This window comes from Episyrphus balteatus, chromosome 2, assembly GCF_945859705.1.
Source record: "Episyrphus balteatus chromosome 2, idEpiBalt1.1, whole genome shotgun sequence".
In the NCBI taxonomy this organism is placed as follows: domain Eukaryota; kingdom Metazoa; phylum Arthropoda; class Insecta; order Diptera; family Syrphidae; genus Episyrphus; species Episyrphus balteatus.
The window spans coordinates 86796677-86814885 of NC_079135.1; the positions used below are offsets into that span (position 1 = coordinate 86796677).

Sequence of the window (18209 nt, forward strand, 5' to 3'; positions counted from 1 at the left end):
AAAAAAAGCGAGTTATCTAGTTTTTCAATTAAGTGACGATATCAACTAACATCTTAGGAAAAAAATATTGCCATAGTTTGAGCTTTTCTTGCAGAATTGTATCTCTCCGCCGATTCGCAAACTATGTGCTAGCGCGCCATACGTTAGCCGTTTATGCGAAAAACATATTGTTATACTACAGAAATTAAATGGGATATTTCGTTTAAACCCTTTAAAAAGATATTTTTGTTTGTTTTTTTTAGTTGCAATTGAATTAAAAATATAATTTCATGAATTTTTATATAAAAAGCTTCAATATTCTAAGATCTAAGCAACTTTTACTCCAAGAGCAAAAACTTTGAACAAAAACTAAGCGTTTAATTGCAGAAATGTTATGAACTCAACTTTTGAGAATTATGTAGGTATATGTTTTATAAACACAGTAATTTATAGTCATTATCCTGATTTCGGTTTAATTAGATGCAAAGTAAAAAAAAACGAAATCATGTGCAATAAGCTTAGATTGAACCAGAAGCATTTTATTAGCTTTAAAAAATAACAAAATTTGGAAATTTGCATTTTTTTAGCTATCGGAAAATGAATTGATATTTTATTATTTTATTTTTTTTCTTATAACATTTTAACATTTTAAGTGAAACAGGTTGGCCTCAATCTATTTCTCATTAATCGGGACTTTCTCATATTAATCTATCTCTGAAATTGAAATCTTTTGAGTACTTGAATAGCGCCCTTCGGAATTTCTTTGATGTTGGAATGGAAACAAACTATTCAGATAAATTTATCAACATTTTATTTGATTTATTGTTGGATGAAATTTGCAGAAGCAGAAAATGGACAAAAACAAAATAATAAATTTGTTTGCTGAAGTCTGCTTTACTATCAAAGATATTGTAATGATTAGATCAAACTCATAAGAAATAATTTTTCAAGTACCAAATGATTCTCTTAGGATAAGATCTACTTCTAAGAATTTTTTACCATCATTTCGAAACATTTAAGTCCTTATGACAAAGACTCTAAATTTTAAACGTATTAAGGATTCGTATACAAAAATGTAATGCCAATCGCCAATAAGGCGTTGCGCTCTTTTCCTTCTATATTACAAATTTTAATTATTCAATAAACTTTTGAAAATCAGAAATACCTAGTTCCGAAGGAAAAATTAGAACTTAGAATGGAAATTGCTAACTTAAATGAATGACCATTTCCTATCTTATACTACATTTCAAGTTCTCTGAGAATATTTTAGGCATACAAAATTTGCAAAAGAAGTACCTCAAAAAATATTAAAACAACCAATTATTTGTCATTAACAATTTAATAAATCAAATTTTTATTTTCAATAATTTTTATAAGACTTCTTTTACATTTTTTTTAATACAATAATTTTATTAAACTTTATAAACTAGAAAGAAAACAATTATAGCAGTTTCAGCTTTATAATCTTAAAATAAGTAAGTTAACTTCGAGTACATTCATTAAAAAAATACTTGTATACTCTACAGCTGAGCAGGTATTGTTTTCTTCAAAGTTTTGCAAAAAAAAAAAAATCACGATAACTGTTTTTTGTTTCTATTGTTATCGACATGAACTCAATAACAAGGCAGATATTATTCAAAATTTGAGTAGCTATCAGATAGTTATAAAAAGAAAAATACTGTTCAGAGGGGTCTTGGATATAATTTTCAGTATATCCAAGATTTTAAATTAAAAAAAATGGCAGTCAAATTATACATAATTATCTTTAAATTCCACCAATAAAATTGGAATGCGTCATATTCTATTGTTATGATTCAAAAACTTAAAAATATTCAAAATCGTATTGAATAACAATACCTGTTCAGTTTACACTATGTAAAATAAATCTGCATCTTAAAAAATAAATGCATACATAGATACAATTAATTTTTAGAATGGGACAAAACAAATATAGCCATTCAGTCGCAAAAGAAAAAAATATCCTTAAATCTAATCGCCTTACAAAAGTAATCATAAATCACAATGTTTAATACAATATTTAACTCACATTTAGGATGCAATTTATGAATTGAGATCTTGCCCATTGAATGATAACCACATTCGTTCAAATTCTTCTTCAAATTTTTCAACTAATTTTGAATTCGAAGTGATTAACATATTTTCAAAATTGGCATTAAATCCCTAAAAAGAAATAAAACAAAACAAATGCATATAAATTTTGTAATTAATAATAATAAAACAAAATTTGTTACCTGATGAGTCCAGTTTAGCGAGCCAGTGAAGAGGATTCCCTGTGAATTTTCGAATGGCTTTTTTTGCATTTTCGATAATGCACGCGACCGACCCGGACCGTCTAATATGCAAAACTTATGATGCATTAGCATATTTGTTGCGTTAGGAAAACGAACGGGAATACCTAAAATGAGAACAAAAATAAATTAATATTCAATATATTGTGCATAATAAAATACAGGTACATTTATTTATTTACTTATTTTATTCGATGATTTATAATCAACATGCTTCTACAACTGACACATTATTTTTTTAAATTCAAAGCAACATATTATTAAAAAAAATATATCCAAAAGAGCTAGTTTATTCAGTACAGAGTGAATTCTGTGAAATAAATAAGCTCCGAGTGAATTCAGTGCAGGATGAGCTCGGATTCACAAAACTGTGTTTTGGTAGCGTGAAAAATGAGGAATAATGTTTTACGACCTTATTTTAAACAGAATAATAAAACATATATTTCTATAAAACGTTTAGCGAGTGCAATTTAAGGCCTCAAAGATATTTTTTTTTTCGAGAAATGATGAACTGAATTCAAAATAAATAGATAAATTTTTGGTGAGACAAATCATAGAGAACGCAGATCTAGAGACTCTCACACATGTCATGAATTAAACCTAGATTGTCAACTATAATAGACGAAAGAAAACGGATGCTAACCTAATTTTTACTTAAATTATCAAACTTTTGGTCTTTACCATTTTCAATAATCTTACTTTAAACGTGTGTCATTTTGAGGAAACTAAAAAGACTGGATAAAAAAATTTCGGAAATGTGAAAAAAAGTCGCTCAAAAGATGAGATCTTAGTTAAAGTGAATCTTCTTCGTTGGCTATAGGTCTTGATTTGAGTCTATCTTTTCTTCTTTGTCGACGTTTCACGTGTGCTTACACGCTTCTTCAGGACTAAGAAAAATAATTCTAGAAAGCTCTAAAAACGTATAGAATAAATACTTATCTTGAATCCTCTAATGATCCCCAATTGATTGCAGTTGATTAAAGTTTAGGTTTTTTTATCAAGCTTATATATTTTGAAAATCAATAATATTAATATTAAGAGGTGCCTGTTCCTAGCAATTTTTAATTGGGAAACTTTATACAATTTAAATTTAGTGCTACCATAAACAAATGGGTGTCAAAAACTATTAAAGTTTAAATTTCAGTAATTTCAAGACTTAGTTCTAGATACAAATTTCCTTGGAGCACCAGATGAAACCAAAATAAGCATTAAGTATCAATTTACAGATACTGACAGCTTTTTGTTAGATAGGCCATCAACAAACTGATTAAGCACTCTTGAATGAAATCTTTTTTTCGAGTCATACTGTCGGTAGATAATATCGATCAACTGCATCAGTAGAACACCTCCAATAGATCTTGTTAATAATTTTACAAAAAAAATCAACGGATTTGGTTTATATGTGGGCAGGTGTAATACAAACAAATTAATGACACCCTTTAAAATACCACACAGACGTAATTTTAAAATCAATTTTAAATTCCATTTTTAGATGTTGTGTTAAATATTCAGCTATCGAAATACTTCCTTTATTTCAAAAATTGGGGAAGGAAGTCCGAAACATTGTTTTCTTTCCAGTAAAAGTGAATTATGGGAATTTTTGTGATCTCAGAAAAAAAAAAAAAAAAATAGACAATTTTTTCACTTATACGTTTGTCCAGTAATCAGACTAAAAAAAAGAAAGTTTAAAATTAAAAGTTCCACAAAAAGTTAATTTTTTTTTAGTAAGTTAAAAAAAAAAAAAAAAAAATACTTTTCACGAAGGAATACGTAAATAACACACAAAAAAATGTTTTTTATGATAATTTCTCATGCTTGGCGTAAGGATTGTTATTGGAGAATTTCAGATTTGTGCTCAGCAGCCCAAAACCATATACTTCAAATACAATAAGGGCCATTTTTTTCACTCGAGGTTGAACATAACCTGAGGATTTTTATCTCCAGCTTCCGAATTTGGTTTTATTCACTCCAAGTTGACGTTTTCAACTTTAGATTTTCAACTCGACAGTTGATTAACTCCTGTTTTTTCAACTCCTGGAAAAAGTAGAAATTCGGCAAGCAAACTTGAGATTTTGGATGGAAATGACATGTTTTTTAACCATATATTGTCCGGAGCAACTTTTTTTCACAAAACACAGAACATGATGTGTGTTAATATTTCATAGATTGCACAACATTTACAATCATTTTCTTCCAGAATTAACATTTTATAATCTTTTAAATCTAGTCTATTTGGGAAATTTTGAATACCTTTCATTACAAATTCTGGAATTTATAACTACATTATGAAGTTTTTTAAAGGCTTTCAATTTTTTTTTTTGAGTTCATCAAGCAATAGCTTGTTAATTTAAGCGTTTTGATTATTACAGTAAAAACTAAAAACAAATTGAATAGATGGTTTCTTGCTATCACCACCTGACTACAAAACGTTAAAGCAACTTAAATAGTGTCTATGAATACGCCCCAATGCGACTGGATTAACTACCTTTAAGATTGAAAAGCGAAAACAATTTTTCCCAATTTGTTTTTTCTTTGCAAAAAAATGCCCAAAAAAAGCTGCTTTTTTAAACATCAGTTAAAATTACTTTTTCTATAGTCCAGTAAGAACAGAAGAAAAATTGTCAAAGAAAGGAAAAACAATTGTAACAGGCTGATTTTTGGTTTAGAGCTTGGTGTTAGTGTGGCTGAGGTTTCCTCTCTCCGCTAGTACCATTATAAAGGGTCAATGGTCACAACTTTGTTTATTTTATAAACAGTAGGTTTTAGACAAAAATTATATTCCACAAAATTGTAGCTGAGGTTATTATACAAAAAATTGTCATACAAAGTTTTTTTTTTATCACCTACCGTTTAAATATCACAAACTATCCCATATAATATGATTAAAATAACAAATATAAAAATATCAAGAAAATCATATGCGAGTTTGAAATGATATAATTCCTAAACGGTGCGTGATACAAGAAAACTTTGTATAACAATTTTTTGTAAAATAACCTCAGCTAAAGTTTTGTCGAACATAATTTTTGTCTAAAACCTACCGTTTTTTTAAATACAAAATTTTGACCTCTTATAATTGGACTAGCGGACATAGGAAACTTCAGGACTTTTCACAGATTATTAACCACCCTAAGACGAAGCTGTATACCAAAAATCAGCCTGTAACAAATTTTTTCATTGAAAAAATCTATTTTTCCTGAGCTACTATGAGAAAAACCATAAAACCCAGTTTTGATCCATGGAAGTCGGTTTTGTTCTGAATTCGACAAAAAATAGCTAAAATGCTAACTTTCGCGTTTTGATTATTGGAGTAAAATCGAAAAAAAAAAAAAATGAATGGGTGGTAATAGTTGCTATAACCACCGAGAAACAAAACGATAAAGCAACTTAAATAGTGTAAATAAATACCTACTTAAGATTAAAAAACGGATAGGATAACCAATTTTTTTTTTTCTTTACAGACAAAAGCCGAAAAAAGCTGACATTAGTTAAAATGAAAATTTTTAGTAGGTAGGTTATTAATAAGCTTTATTTGAGGTTACACTAAGGATTTGAAAATTATATAATAAAACAATTCACCGGTCAAAAAATGGATGAATGGAATGAGATTTTATTCGAATAAAATCCATAACTGAGAACTGAAATTTCCATTAATTTTCTCTTAAATCAACAAAGACAAGAATTTTTAAACCAAATAATTTCATTAATACATATCTAAAAATTAACAATTTAATGTAATTCTATAAAATTTCTAAATTAAATAAAACCTTGAACACGACATCAATAATCTGAACACATCTTAAAAAACATCTTTCACTTTTTCCTATTCTATTTAGCAAAGATAAGAACCACACGAGCAGGCAGAACCACATGTACAGGCAAAACAAAAAATTCTTCCAATTAACTTAACTAAAATCCTCATTGCAAAATTGTATTGACAAATCAAACATTTGTATGAAAAATGTTTAAGAAAAAGCTTTCTTTTGCAAACAATTTTTGTTGGAAAAAACTTTTGAAATAATAAAACAAAAATTATATTTCAAGGCTACACAAAAATCGCACATTGCAGAAATAAGTTCAACGAAAAAAAAACCTTGATGGATATTATACCTACGTATATAATTTAAAAATAACTTTATCTTTGAAAAATTGCAAACAACATAAATCGAAACAACAACAAAATACATTCATTAGTTGTTGGAAGTACAAAAAAAATTCTTTTTGTTGAGTTTTTGTCTCCAAGCTGAGCAGCACTGAGCAGATCAATGCGATTGCATTACGCAAGGATGACGTAAGCTCAAAGCTAACTAACAACTGCAGCACCTGTTTTAATACAATGACAAACTTTTTTTTTGTAGAATATTTTTTGAAATAATATTTTTATCTGGGTTTTAATAAAAATGGACAAAGGAATAAAATCGATTAACAAGTAAAATAAGAAAATTCCTTCCAATGCACCATTGCACGTGTTGGACATAAAAGAAATTCACATGGAACGTGTTTTTTGCTTATATTTCACCACACCAAGGAAAACCAAGGTTGACTCTGTTAATTGAAAGATTCTACTCACCGCACTTTGTTAATTCTGTAATTCGTGACCCGGAGGAGAAACACATCTCCTGATCACTTACAATACGAATTTGTAGACCTCGTTTTATAGCCCGATGAAATGCCAGAGCCAATTCATTCGACGTAAATATATACATGGAAAGATCGATGGAATACTTCGCGTTGTCAATGAATTTAATGATTTTTCGAATATTTCGAGGATAGCAGAACATATTTTTGCATTTGTTGCCATTGTGAAAGAATTTTGGTGAATTCTTTTCGCTTTTAACAGCACAATCTTGGGTATGCTCATTTATCCATATAACATCGGCAATTTCCGATTCGGTTCGGGATGCACGTATTTCAGCGCAGCGTTTCATCCACCGGCGGAAGTAGTTATAAACAAGTTCGGTTGCTATGACCGTTGATAGACCGTAGAGAGCGTATTTTATATATTGATTATTCATAATTATATTTAATAATTTTATTCTTTTTAATTGAAAATTTTGAATGGAAATATTCTTTTTTTAATGCAAAAATTGCAAAGTGCAGCAAAATATAAGAATTGCACGTGCGAATAGGTTAAAAACGAGAACAGACAAAATGTCATAATCAGCTGATATACCATTTTTAAGCAAAGTGACAGGAGGTGTCTAATGTGGGAGCTATTAGGGCGACATCTGTGTATTCGAGCATTAAATGTTTTAAAGGACTGTTTGTTTTGATAATTTTGTTTTTGTAAGTTCTGTTTATGAAGGCTTAACTACATACACTACTTTTTGAAAAAGTACAAAAGTGAAAATATTTTTTTTCTGGCTAGCGCAATTGTTTTGTGAAAAAGAGTATACAAATTGTTTTTTAGACCAAAAAATAAGCTTTCTGCATCATTAGTTTTAATTTTCCAGCCCGAAAAACTACACAAAAATGCATTTGAAAATTTTCACTTTTGTACTTTTTCACTTTTTGAGCCAATGTAGTTATACCTTGATTCTAGAAAATCTTGAACTTTCCACATTTTATCCCTTTTTTATTTGTTTGAAGAAATGACACAAAAATTGGATCGTTTAAAAAAAAAAAAATACAGGCTGGTATATTCATATTCAGCTGTCAAATTTTAGTAGAACCAGTGACTTAAGGCTTAACTACATACACCACTTTTTGAAAAAGTACAAAAGTGAAAATATTTTTTTTCTGGCCAGCGCAATTTTTTTGAGAAAAAGAGTATACAAATTGTTTTTAAGACCTAAAACTAAGCTTTCTGCATCATTTGTTTTAATTTTTCAGGTCGAAAAACTATACAAAAACGCGTTTGAAAATTTTCACTTTTGTACTTTTTCACTTTTTAGGGCATTGGCTCAAAAAGTGAAAAAGTACAAAAGTGAAAATTTTCAAACGCACTTTTGTATGGTTTTTCGGGCTAGAAAATTAAAAGAAATGATGAAGAAAGCTTATTTTTTAGTTTAAAAATCAATTTATAAACTCTTTCTTAACAAAAACTTGCACCAGCGAGAAAAAAAAATATTTTCACTTTTGTACTTTTTCAAAAATAGGTGAATGTAGTTAAGCCTTAACTACAACGGCCACTTTTTGCAAAAAGTCAAAAAGTGAAAAATTTTCAAACTCATTTTGTGACTGTTTTTTCCACCACAAAATTAAAAATAATGATGCAGAAAGCTTATTTTTTGGCTAGAAAGAAATAAAAAAATTTTACTTTTGTAAATTTCCCACTTTTTCACCTTTTAGGTCATTGTAGTTATGGCTTAAAGGTATAACTACATTGGCTCAAAAAGTGAAAAAGTACAAAAGTGAAAATTTTCAAATGCATTTTTGTGTAGTTTTTCGGGCTGGAAAATTAAAACTAATGATGCAGAAAGCTTATTTTTTGGTTTAAAAAACAATTTGTATACTCTTTTTCACAAAACAATTGCGCTAGCGAGAAAAAAAATATTTTCACTTTTGTACTTTTTCAAAAAGTGGTGTATGTAGTTAAGCCTTAACGAACACTTTTTTTATTCATTTTTTCATAAATCATTTATAAAATAAAGCACTAAAGGCTTAACTACATTCACCACTTTTTGAAAAAGTACAAAAGTGAAAATATTTTTGTTATCGCTAGTGGGATATTTTTTGTAAAAAAGAGTTTACAAATTGATTTTTGGACGGAAAAATAAGCATTCTGCATCATTTATTTTAATTTTCTAGCCCGAAAAACCATACAAAAATGCGTTTGAAAATTTTCACTTTTGTACTTTTTCACTTTTTGAGCCAATGTAGTTAACAGCCCTATTCTGGCAAACCTCACAAGTCACAAAAACCTCACAAGGCGATCATAACTCGATTTTGTGAGGATTTATTTCTCACAAACTTCTTACTAGCAAAAATACAACTTGTGAGTTGTGACCTCCTTCAGAGCAGATCACAAATTCGAAAGTTTTTGTGACGCGAAAACCTCGCATAATCAAATTCAGCTCACCTTGTGAGGTCCTCATAACTTGTGAGGTTTGCCAGAATAGTGAAAAATTTTCAAACTCATTTTGTGACTGTTTTTTCCACCACAAAATTAAAAATAATGATGCAGAAAGCTTATTTTTTGGCTAGAAAGAAATAAAAAAATTTTTCTTTTGTAAATTTCCCACATTTTCACTTTTTAGGTCATTGTAGTTATGGCTTTACAAACACTTTTTTTATTCATTAAAGGCTTAACTACATTCACCACTTTTTGAAAAAGTACAAAAGTGAAAATATTTTTTTTATCGCTAGTGGGATATTTTTTGTAAAAAAGAGTTTACAAATTGATTTTTGGACGGAAAAATAAGCATTCTGCATCATTTATTTTAATTTTCTAGCCCGAAAAACCATACAAAAATGTGTTTGAAAATTTTCACTTTTGTACTTTTTCACTTTTTGAGCCAATGTAGTTAAGGCCTAAGTGCCAGTTGTACAAACGTGGATCAGCCTTCGTTCAGGAATTTAACCCACCGATTGCAGCGGATTAGCTGCGGGTCATATTCTCTTCAAGCATGAATGTGGCTATTTCTACATATATGAACCTTGAACCAGTGCTAAACTTTAGCCTTGCGACCGATTTCAGAAGATAAAAGTTGCTGATCCCCGGATTAAATAGTTGTGCAACTGGCCCTAAGGAAAGAAAATATATCTCTTTTTAAGTATTTATGGCCCCATTAACCCAGCTATTATTCCAGTTGCCTGGTTGAACCTTGGTTTAACTATTTTAACAATTCTCAACGGTCGTTCAAGCTTATTATACTGGTTATCCAAAAACACATGAACCTTAAAATAAAACGTCAGCTATACATACTTCTAGTTTCAGAAAATACAAATGGTGGAATACTTTTGCTTAAAAATAATCGTATAACCGGAACTAGCACTCAAAAGTTGTCAACTGGAGGTCGTTTTTCTAAAACACAAAGTACCCAAACAGATCTAAATTTCTTTTTGATGACAAAAACAAACAAACAAACCTAAATATTTGACATTTCTGCACTTGTTTTGGTTTTAAAAAAAAGTCAACTTTTTATTATTATATTTATTTTTAAAAATGTTTAAAAGTAATTTAACCCGTTTTATAAATCGACAATCTAAAAGATTTATACAAAACAGCACAAACGAAAACCCACTAAAAAGTGAAGACCTACTATCTGAATTATTACCCGCGAGAATCCACAAAAAACGCCAACGAACTCCTGAAGCATTTTATTTGGCCAACCAAAAAGGAGCCGACAAAATAGCCACAGCTCTTAAACCTCACATTTCTCCACAAGATACACTTCTTGAATTCAATCCTGGCTATGGTCTGATGACACAAAAATTTGTCGATTGGAAAATATTTAAAAATATAATTCTGGTCGAACAAACCAAATTGAATAATAAATTAATTCAAGAAATCTGCCAACAAAACAATCAGAAATACTCGCTGAAAAAAGGAGATTTTATAAATCTTTGGAAAATAGTTTTTCAAGATAAAATTGATGATGGCACACGTGTTGCTAATCTCTTTGAAGATGTACCAAGAAAATCATTTTCCGATGACACAAATATGGTTATCTTTGGAGCTGTTGGTTCGTATATATTTTTTAAGCATTTGATTAATTCAATTGTCTTTCAAAATAGTCTGTTTTCCTATGGTCGAAGTGAACTTTATTTGGTAATGCCACCTGCAATTTATGTTCACTTAACTTGCAGTAATGAAATAGGTTATATGATTTATAGATCGTCAACAATGCTTTTTCAAATGATGTTCGAACATCGTTTCATTACGACATTACCAAGAGAGTATTTCTTGCCCCAACAAGCTGAATACAAATCGAAAAAGAGTAGTAAACTTAACAAAGTCAATTCAATCAATCCGGATGTATTGTATTTGGTTAAGATAGTTCCAAGGAAGAACTTTTACGATTTATGTGCTCCAGAAGATGTTCAAGCACTTTGGTATTTTGTTAAACAAAATTGTGTTAGTCGTCGAAATAGAATTTTACCAAACTTGGAGAAATATGTTCCTGGTTGTGGGCCAAGGTTAATACTGCAATCATCGGATTCTCCACCTCCGAAAGACTTATATCCAAGTGATCATTCTACATTTTTACCAAAATACTCAACAAATTGTGTTGAGATGAGCAATAAATGTTATTTTCCAAATATGAATATTCATACGGAATTTGGAGATTTAAGTCCAAGTCAAATGCTAACTTTGTTTACGCAATTTCGAAGTTGGCCTGAATATAAAGATAGCTCATTTTTGGCATCGTTGGAAAATAGTTTGTTGAAATTGGAATCATCAGTGGATGAAAATATTGATGTGTTGGAAGTTCCTGAAGAGGATGATGCTAATGTTGTAAATTAGCCTATCTCAGGCAGATAGAAGAAATTGAATAATAAAAAAAAAAACGATTGAACATTAAAGTTTGTACAGAAATTTATCGATGTTCATTATTTATTTTGCCAAAGGTTCGCGGGCGTTGCTGAAGAGCTTATCGTTAAGAACTGAACGATGAATTTTTTTTATAAATTTGTTAAAACAAACAAACAAATAAAATTGTTAAAAGAAAAACATACTAGTTTTTAATCATGCGGAAGAATGTTTCGAAGTTGTATTTTGACGAAATATCAAAATTGATTTAATGTAGACAAAATCTTGAATCAAAGAATTAATATTCCTTTTTCTTAAAACACATTCTTAGGAAAGCGGTGGCAATATTTTATTTAAAGGGAAATTTGATTTAGGCCAAAATTTATTCACTCTTCATTAAAAAATAGGAAACTGTGAAGTCCCATGCAAATTTTAAAATTTCTCCCAATTAAAGGTGACTTTAAATTTAATGGAGTGTGGATAAATTGGGCCTTAGAGTGAGTATTTACTGTACATATCGAACAAAATCTTATCAATAAATTGTTTCAGAAAAAATTCACATCATCGTCTCCAATAAATCTAAAAACAAAAATTAATAAAGATTTTTCTGTAAACAAAAACATCCCATGTCGCGAGAAGGGCACGATATTTACAAAGATTTCAAACAACCTTTCTCAATTCAAAATTATTGGCATTTCTATCGATTTGGACGCACAGAGTTACTGCCAAATTTTAGTTGGTTAATACCTTTCATTAGTAGATAATAGAAGATAAAAAGTTACAGCCACTTGGAACAACTTTTTTTTTTGTGTTCCGTGCTATAAAATTATTAAACGATACTGGTGGAGTACTTGACCTTCAAAGGTCAGGCCGTTCATGGTCTGTGAGGATTTACCTTTAATCTAACTTACTAATGACCGCCTTGTTTGTTAATATCAATAATTTTTATACAAATCTCAAGATTGAAATTTTTGAATCTCAAAGTTCCGAGATTGAAAATAGTTCTCGGGACTGCAATTTGGCTTTTAAATAATACAACTAATCTAGCTACAATATAAATCTAGCTAACTATAAAGACTGCAGCAGATGCAACGAAGGTCAATGATTATTGATTTATCGGGGAATAATGGACAAGGGGCTCAGTCTTTATTTTGTTTCGGAAGACAACATTTTCGAAAAAGAATATTTTATACTTTCTATTTCTAAAGCAGAATGAACTTTACTACTTACAAAATGAGAATTTCGAAAGTAGAACTTTTGTACCCCGTAACTCGTTGACGAATGACAAAATTATTCGAAAACGGAAATGTTGTTTTTACAACAAATGTGATAGCAAAATTAACAAAGAACTATCCAAAAATTGTATTAAATTTAAAAATAAACATTTTAGCAAGAAAAATTTATTTACAGGGAATTTTCAAGTTAAAATTTACCACAGCAAAAAAATTATGGTGTGTTGATGAAATTCACGTGTTTTCATACTCATTTTATAAAGAGATTTGCCTGCTATTAAACTATATGAGAATATCACATTTAAAATACTAGCGGTAGGACACCTATTACGTTTTGCAGAGCTTGTAGCACTGATTCCAAAATAGTTTGTACAAAATCCGCAATACTCACAAAAACTGCCCAAAAACGTTTTTTTTTTGTACCTTTATCCATTGCAAAAAATATAGCTTCTTCAAATTTTCACCAATTTTAGACCTTTCAACAACATACATAATGTGGTTTGCCTAAGCCACCTTGACAGAATAAGCTGAGCACTTTCAAAAATTCCACTTTCTCCATTATTTACCCAACTTAAATTTAAAGCAAATGTTTTACGGCCAACATGCTGTTTTAAAACTAAATATATTCAAAAATCTTGAATACTATCAGGCTATTCTAATAATATTCTTTCGAATTTGAAAACGGAAACGGATTGAAAACGGTTGTTCGAGAATATTGTTTTCTGGTAGCAAATTGTTGACTGGGTTGAAAACGGCAAAAAATTGTCGGATTGTAGGTCCGTTCGTTTTTCCAAAGACCTATGAATTCGAGAAAATAGAATTCGAAAGGAAATCAGAACAGCATTGTATTTCAGTAATAAATTACGAGGTAAAATTCAGGAAAACATTCCTTCTTTGGTACGTATTAACCTTAACCCCTTGGTAAGTATTCGAACATTCAAAGGATTAACAACTTCACTATCCCTATGCAAACTGGTAAAATAAAGTAGCTACGTTCATAATTTTGTGTCAGAGAAACAGGCATTTTCTTTACGTCCCATGAATAACATTTGATACATAGAAGTTTTCTGCACCGTATTTCCAGCGTCCATGAATCATATATGATCATAAATATGAAAAATATACTACGTCCCTACATAAATTGATTCAAAATGTTCTCTACGTCCAAACTTTTTCTGTGGTAGAAAGTATTGCGACTGACTCAGATAAGAGGCAAAATGCTTTTTTTACCATTAATAATTTTGTTGCTTTGTTAAAAAAAAAGTTTTGCTTTGTGTTAACTTATGATTCATGGACGTAGTAAGTGTTCATATCATATGAACACGTCCTATGAATCAAATATTATTATTGACCAAAAACGATATAAGATGATTGTTATAGTTGGTCTCATTAAAAATGATTATACACTCTAAGAACATGTAATAAAAATACTCAATTTAAATAGATTAGATTGAAATGATCAGGTCGTTTATTAATCCAGTCAAATAAGGGTTTAACCTAGGAATGAATACTAATAGAAATTTTTTTTGCTCAATACCTTCTAGAAAAATCTCATGTCCGCAACTCGCGATTTTTTAGGACAAAGCGCGAAATGGAGAGGATGGTATTATATATACATATGATAAATGATATCATGGTATTTTTTAATGTTGATTCCAAAAAATCTAAAATCAAGGCAATCTGATGTCTCTGAAAAAAGTTATACCTGTTTTTCATCTGTCAACCCGTATTATTATAATTTATAACAGTTGCTAACTTACAACAAACAACAAATTTAGCATGAAGGTTTTTATATCCATTATCATTAAAAATCAAAACAATGCAATGCAGAAAAACATTCATATCTATGACAAAATGGTATTTTTTGAGAAAAGGGAAAATTTTGGGATATGCACTAAAAAACATCTTGGAATTAGTGCCAATAGTCTAATTTTTTGGTTTCTATCTTTGTTTGGATATTCTATAACTTATGTTAAAAATTTAAAAAATCTCATGTCCGCAAGTCCTAATTTTCCTGGTTTGAAGATAAGGTGCAGATTTAAAAAAATTGAAAAACTTCACTTCAGATATTTGTGTCTGATCAACATGAATAAGGTGCATTACTTTTCAGGGATGGTCAGATTGATCATTGGAATCAGCGTTAAAAAATACCTTGAAATCATATATGGGTTATGTTTGTATAGGTGTAGACATATAAAAACTAAAATTTTTTGGTAGATGGTCTGCCCGACAAAAATGTTTTCAGAATTAATGTGTGAGAGAAATTTTCGTTCCTTCAGGGCCCCCCTGAGAATGGGGGCCCTGGGCACGGGCCCTTATGGTGAAGACGGTATTGCATACTTCTTAACATGCTTTAACGCCGCACACAAAAGTGCAAATAATTTGTAATCCTTGTTCATTCTTATTTAATTTTTTTATATTTTTTTGTTCGTTTTAAATTAATTTACTCATTAGAATATACAAAAAAATCTCATTGAGGAAAAATGCGTTTTCTTAAATATATTTCAATTTTTACTGCATTCATATTTAGGGGCTGTATAAACCTACAAAAGGATATTAAAATTATTTCTCTGATTTTTTGTATAAAATATATCGGTTATTAAAAATACATGTTTATGAATCACAATTGCTTCATGGACACTGTGAAAATGTTAACTGTTTCGAAAGCTTGAGTTCCAGTGTTGAAGTTCAGCTTCTTTATAAATCGTTTAAGTTGGATCTTGTTTTGATCGGAAAGATCTCTACTGTAATTTGCTATCGAGTCTCCTTCGCAAACTGTTCTTTTTTCTCGTTGATCTTAGTGTGTGTGTGTATTTTCTGTAAAATTTCCCGCAAAATGCCTGGCGTGTAAACTAAAGTGGTAATCACAACTTTCCTCATCACACACTATACGAAATTAATTTCACTAAGTGAAATTAAGCTATAAATTCCTGCAACTTGTGAAGTGAAAGTAAAAGTTAATTCATCCAACAAATTTCTCCCCTCACCTTCAATTCATTTATAAACTTTCAATTAAAACAATTATCTTCCTCTCTCTCTCCCATATAACGCGGTACAAAAAATAATTTATGTTCAAATGTGATTCATAGGACGTGATATTGATGTTTTTTTTCCAAGCAAGAACGTAGAGATTTTTTTCTACAAGTTTATATGGGGACGTAGAATAATATTCGTTTAGTAATATTGTTGAATCATACATGATTCATGAAAGTAGGAAACATGGGAAAAAATACAATTCATGAATCACAAATGATTCATTGGACAGTGAAGTTGTTAAATACCAGAAAACTCAACTTCCATACTAAGAAAATCTACAATTAGATAGATGGAATTTACGACGCATGCACTATGAATATACAATATCCTCGGGTTCAATTATTATATCAATTAAAGAAATCTATCCACTTATTTTAATCATCGTGACCTCTTAGAAATCTATCCATATATAAATTAAATATAGGTAGTTATCTTTTTTTTTATAAATTATATTTTATTAAGTGAACTATTGATGAATTTAGTTAATAATAAATTTCTTATACCTAAAAATAACCAATCCAATATATTCCTTTTACCTCATCGGTCCAATGATAAGTGTACTTGATAGACGTTATTCTTTATTCATGAGTCTGGTCTTATTGCCCGATACATATTAAGCTCATTTGGAAATGTTTTGCTTAACTCCAAAAGTATATTCGACTTGAACTTTCTGTATGCATCAATTTTTCCTTTGACTTCTTCGTTCTTTGCCAAGGCTTTCTCCACACAATCTTTTGTATACAATTGTGGATTGCGATCCTGGTCAATGTAATCGAATACCTCAAATGGAACCATAACATCTTGGACTTGATTCTTAAGTTTGTCAATTTCTTGTAATCCAGTAACTAAGCTTTGACTATTACAAATTAATAATAAATAAGATATATAATTTGTTTTGTCTCTCATGCCGTTTTCCAAAATTACGGGAGTGAATCACTCCTTTTTCGTGCAATTTTGGAATTTGTTCACGAAGAATTTGACAAGTGGAGTGATTTGACGTTTGCTTTGCATGTGTTTGTAATACGAAATAATGAATAAAATAATAACACAATCTTTTAAATTCACTTTTAGTGATTTTTTACAATACTTTATTGATTTTTTTGTAAATAAATATAATTTCCTTCACAAAAAAAAGTTAAAACAACCACCCAACAATTTGGCAAGCAGTACATGAAGTCAAATGTAGAAGTATTGGTAATCACTCCGTCACTCCCTCAAAATTTTGGGAGTGAAGAATTCACTCCAAAAATTCACTCCTTTTTCAATTTTGGAATTTGAAATTACTCCTTTTGGAGTGATTATATAGCTAGGAGTGTCACTCCTTGAATTTTGGAAAACGACATCAGATAGAACGTAATTTGTTATTAAACTTACATTTTTTGGTTTAGGACATTCTGACCTTGTGGCTGGAAATCACTTACAATAATGCGTATTTGACGAACGTTTTCAATAAACATTTCGAGTTGAGTTTCAAGATTTTCTAATGGTGCAGTCATGATTTTAGTTTTATTATTTTAAAGTTTAAATTTATTAAAGGACCAAGACGCAAAACAAAATATTTCTCAAAAAGTGAAAATGCTATAAAATCAAAATGACACATTAGTTCTGTTTGAGAAGAAAATTGTTAAAACCGAACAGGGCAGTGATAGGAAGTGTCAGAGCAAAACAGAACAAAAATGGGTGCGTTCAGTCAATTGTTATCAGATTTCTATTTGAAATGCTTGAGTGTCTCGACTTTAGTTTTACCCAGAGTTTAAAAACATTCATGAGAACCCCCATTTATCTTTCTTTCTCAATAAAATAAATTTCCGAAAAATGTCTTGTTTTTTTGTTATACCTTTCGCTTTTTTTTTCTTTGACCCCGAGTTCAGATTGTCTACGTTGAACTCGGCCAATGACGATCAGCGAAAATAGGTGTGTTCGATTAAATTGAAAACAACATTCTTTAATGTCGTTTTCTATTAACGAATCTCAGAATGAGATTTGTGAATTTGACAGCTGAAAGGGGTGGTGAAGAGAGGAAATAGTGGACAAATCTCAGATTTCATGATCTATTTGCGTCCTGAGATTCAAAAAAATGACAAAAAAATGAATCTGAGATTCAAGAATTTGACTCTGGATTTTTATCAAGATTCACGCATAAAAACACACGCACTTTCACACACATTCCTCTGTTTGACATTTGTTTGAACATTTGTTGTTGTTTTATTTTTTTTATACTCACAGATTTCGCACACA

General features: G+C 29.8%; 3 protein-coding genes across 4 annotated transcripts; 1 reads left to right on the top strand and 2 right to left on the bottom strand.

The window, feature by feature from the left end:
* Nucleotides 1–1962: 1962 nt before the first annotated feature.
* On the bottom strand, nucleotides 1963–7437 carry LOC129912316 (mitochondrial cardiolipin hydrolase). The gene is made up of 3 exons (XM_055990526.1): nucleotides 6859–7437; nucleotides 2232–2395; nucleotides 1963–2160 (listed from the first exon to the last, which is right to left on the bottom strand). Exons 1-3 carry the CDS (start codon nucleotides 7301–7303, stop codon nucleotides 2041–2043), a joined length of 729 nt encoding a protein of 242 aa, XP_055846501.1. The 5' UTR covers nucleotides 7304–7437; the 3' UTR covers nucleotides 1963–2040.
* A 2908-nt stretch (nucleotides 7438–10345) lies between these two features.
* On the top strand, nucleotides 10346–11861 carry LOC129909869 (dimethyladenosine transferase 2, mitochondrial). 2 transcript variants are annotated; one of them, XM_055986990.1, is made up of 2 exons: nucleotides 10905–11001; nucleotides 11067–11860. In XM_055986990.1, the coding sequence occupies exon 2, from the start codon at nucleotides 11077–11079 to the stop codon at nucleotides 11695–11697; it is 621 nt and encodes a 206-aa protein (XP_055842965.1). In that variant the 5' UTR covers nucleotides 10905–11001; nucleotides 11067–11076; the 3' UTR covers nucleotides 11698–11860. The 2 variants fall into 2 exon arrangements, with proteins under 2 accessions (XP_055842964.1, XP_055842965.1); XM_055986989.1 differs by having other exon boundaries at nucleotides 10346–11861.
* Nucleotides 11862–16414: 4553 nt separating this feature from the next.
* Nucleotides 16415–17529, bottom strand: LOC129910342 (mediator of RNA polymerase II transcription subunit 10). The gene is made up of 2 exons (XM_055987680.1): nucleotides 17346–17529; nucleotides 16415–16827 (listed from the first exon to the last, which is right to left on the bottom strand). The coding sequence occupies exons 1-2, from the start codon at nucleotides 17465–17467 to the stop codon at nucleotides 16554–16556; spliced, it is 396 nt and encodes a 131-aa protein (XP_055843655.1). The 5' UTR covers nucleotides 17468–17529; the 3' UTR covers nucleotides 16415–16553.
* Between the last annotated feature and the right edge of the window lie 680 nt (nucleotides 17530–18209).

Coding starts and splice junctions, on each gene's coding strand:
- LOC129912316 (XM_055990526.1), bottom strand. CDS start 7,303: ATGAATAATCAATATATAAAATACGCTCTCTACGGTCTATCAACGGTC. Junction 2,396..6,858: donor TACAGAATTAACAAAGTGCG/GTGAGTAGAATC, acceptor TTCTCATTTTAG/GTATTCCCGTTCGTTTTCCT. Junction 2,161..2,231: donor CGCTAAACTGGACTCATCAG/GTAACAAATTTT, acceptor ATTTCTTTTTAG/GGATTTAATGCCAATTTTGA.
- LOC129909869 (XM_055986989.1), top strand. CDS start 10,396: ATGTTTAAAAGTAATTTAACCCGTTTTATAAATCGACAATCTAAAAGA.
- LOC129910342 (XM_055987680.1), bottom strand. CDS start 17,467: ATGACTGCACCATTAGAAAATCTTGAAACTCAACTCGAAATGTTTATT. Junction 16,828..17,345: donor AATGTCCTAAACCAAAAAAT/GTAAGTTTAATA, acceptor AATTTGTAATAG/TCAAAGCTTAGTTACTGGAT.